This window comes from Cynara cardunculus (assembly GCF_001531365.2).
Source record: "Cynara cardunculus var. scolymus isolate 2C chromosome LG 13, CcrdV1, whole genome shotgun sequence".
In the NCBI taxonomy this organism is placed as follows: Eukaryota; Viridiplantae; Streptophyta; class Magnoliopsida; order Asterales; family Asteraceae; genus Cynara; species Cynara cardunculus.
The window spans coordinates 29,622,979-29,624,227 of NC_037540.1; the positions used below are offsets into that span (position 1 = coordinate 29,622,979).

General features: G+C 41.7%; 1 protein-coding gene across 1 annotated transcript; it reads right to left on the reverse strand.

Moving 5' to 3' along the window:
• Positions 1 to 567: 567 nt before the first annotated feature.
• On the reverse strand, positions 568 to 990 carry LOC112524967. Its single transcript, XM_025134910.1, has one exon. It carries the CDS (start codon positions 988 to 990, stop codon positions 568 to 570), a length of 423 nt encoding a protein of 140 aa, XP_024990678.1.
• Positions 991 to 1,249: the final 259 nt, after the last annotated feature.

A 1,249-nucleotide genomic window follows, 5' to 3' on the forward strand; every position in this document is an offset into this window, starting at 1 on the left:
CGTATAAGTGAAAAGGGATTATCATCAAATCACTGAGAGAGAGGATCAACAAAGGGCCTCTGCACTTTTTGGAGTAGCTCCCCATTTTGCCGCATCTGAAGCATCGAACACCTTGCTTCTTATGGTCCTATGACTCTTCCTCCTTTTTGTTTAAAACAGAGGGAGGGTTCCTTCCTTCAAAATCTCTGCCTTGACTGCGATCATTCTGCCTTCCTCGCTTATTGAAGACGTTCTTCCCAAAATTTCTTTGGAATTCCTTGGTGATCAGGGCCAAGGATTGTGCAAAAGCACTAATATTGTCATCTTCAGAGCTAGATGCTCTGTCTTCTTCACCACTCTCCATGATGAGAGCCTTCTTTTCTTTCCTTCTTCTTCTTTGGATCTACGCTCTCTGTATGGCTGGCTAGATCCTGTCTCTTTTGAATCAGAGACAAGAGCCAGAGGTTCACACAAAGCAACCTTGGCTTTCTGTGCTTCTTGTTCTTGAGCTTGCAGAGTCCCATACACGTCGTTCAACGTCCATTGCTCCAGATCTTGATTCGCCTGGAGAGACATTTTCAGGTTTCCTCATTCTGCATTCAACCTTTTCAAGAAGAGCATGTTGTTCTCCTCTTGACTTTTGATCACGTCACATTTGCGACACTTATTGATCAGAGTATTGAACCAGTGATAAGTCTGTTCTAAAAACTCATCGGGAAGCGCCTGGAAACTGTTGTACTCGTTCAAGCATTGAGCACGATGATTTTTCTTCATCTTTATCCCTCCTTCCAACTGATTTTCCAGTTGATCCCATAGATCCTTGGCAGAGTTGCACGCTTTAAGAGATTGAAATATCTCATTGGGAAGTGCCATGATCAAAAGCCTTTTGGCTTTTTGATCCACCTCCACTTTGCGTTTGTCTTTATCATTCCAATCACAACAAAATTTGGGTACTCTCCTAGCAGGTACTTCAACCGTATCACCAGCAGCAGGAATACGAGGAATAATCATGGTAGGGACATATGGGCCGTTTAGAATTGACTCGTAAAGTTCGAGGTCAAGACCCTCATAAAAATTTATCATCCGAGTTTTTCATTGGGGATATTCTTCCCAAATAAGAGTCAGAGGTTTTGTCAAGGAACCGGCACTATACATGGAGTTCCATAATTGAGACGACAATTTTGATTAACAATTGAGAAGAAAATTGACGAGAAAGTGATGAATGACGTTAAAAACGATTTCCAGATTACATAAAAGCAAACGTTTTAAA

Coding starts and splice junctions, on each gene's coding strand:
- LOC112524967 (XM_025134910.1), bottom strand. CDS start 990: ATGATTATTCCTCGTATTCCTGCTGCTGGTGATACGGTTGAAGTACCT.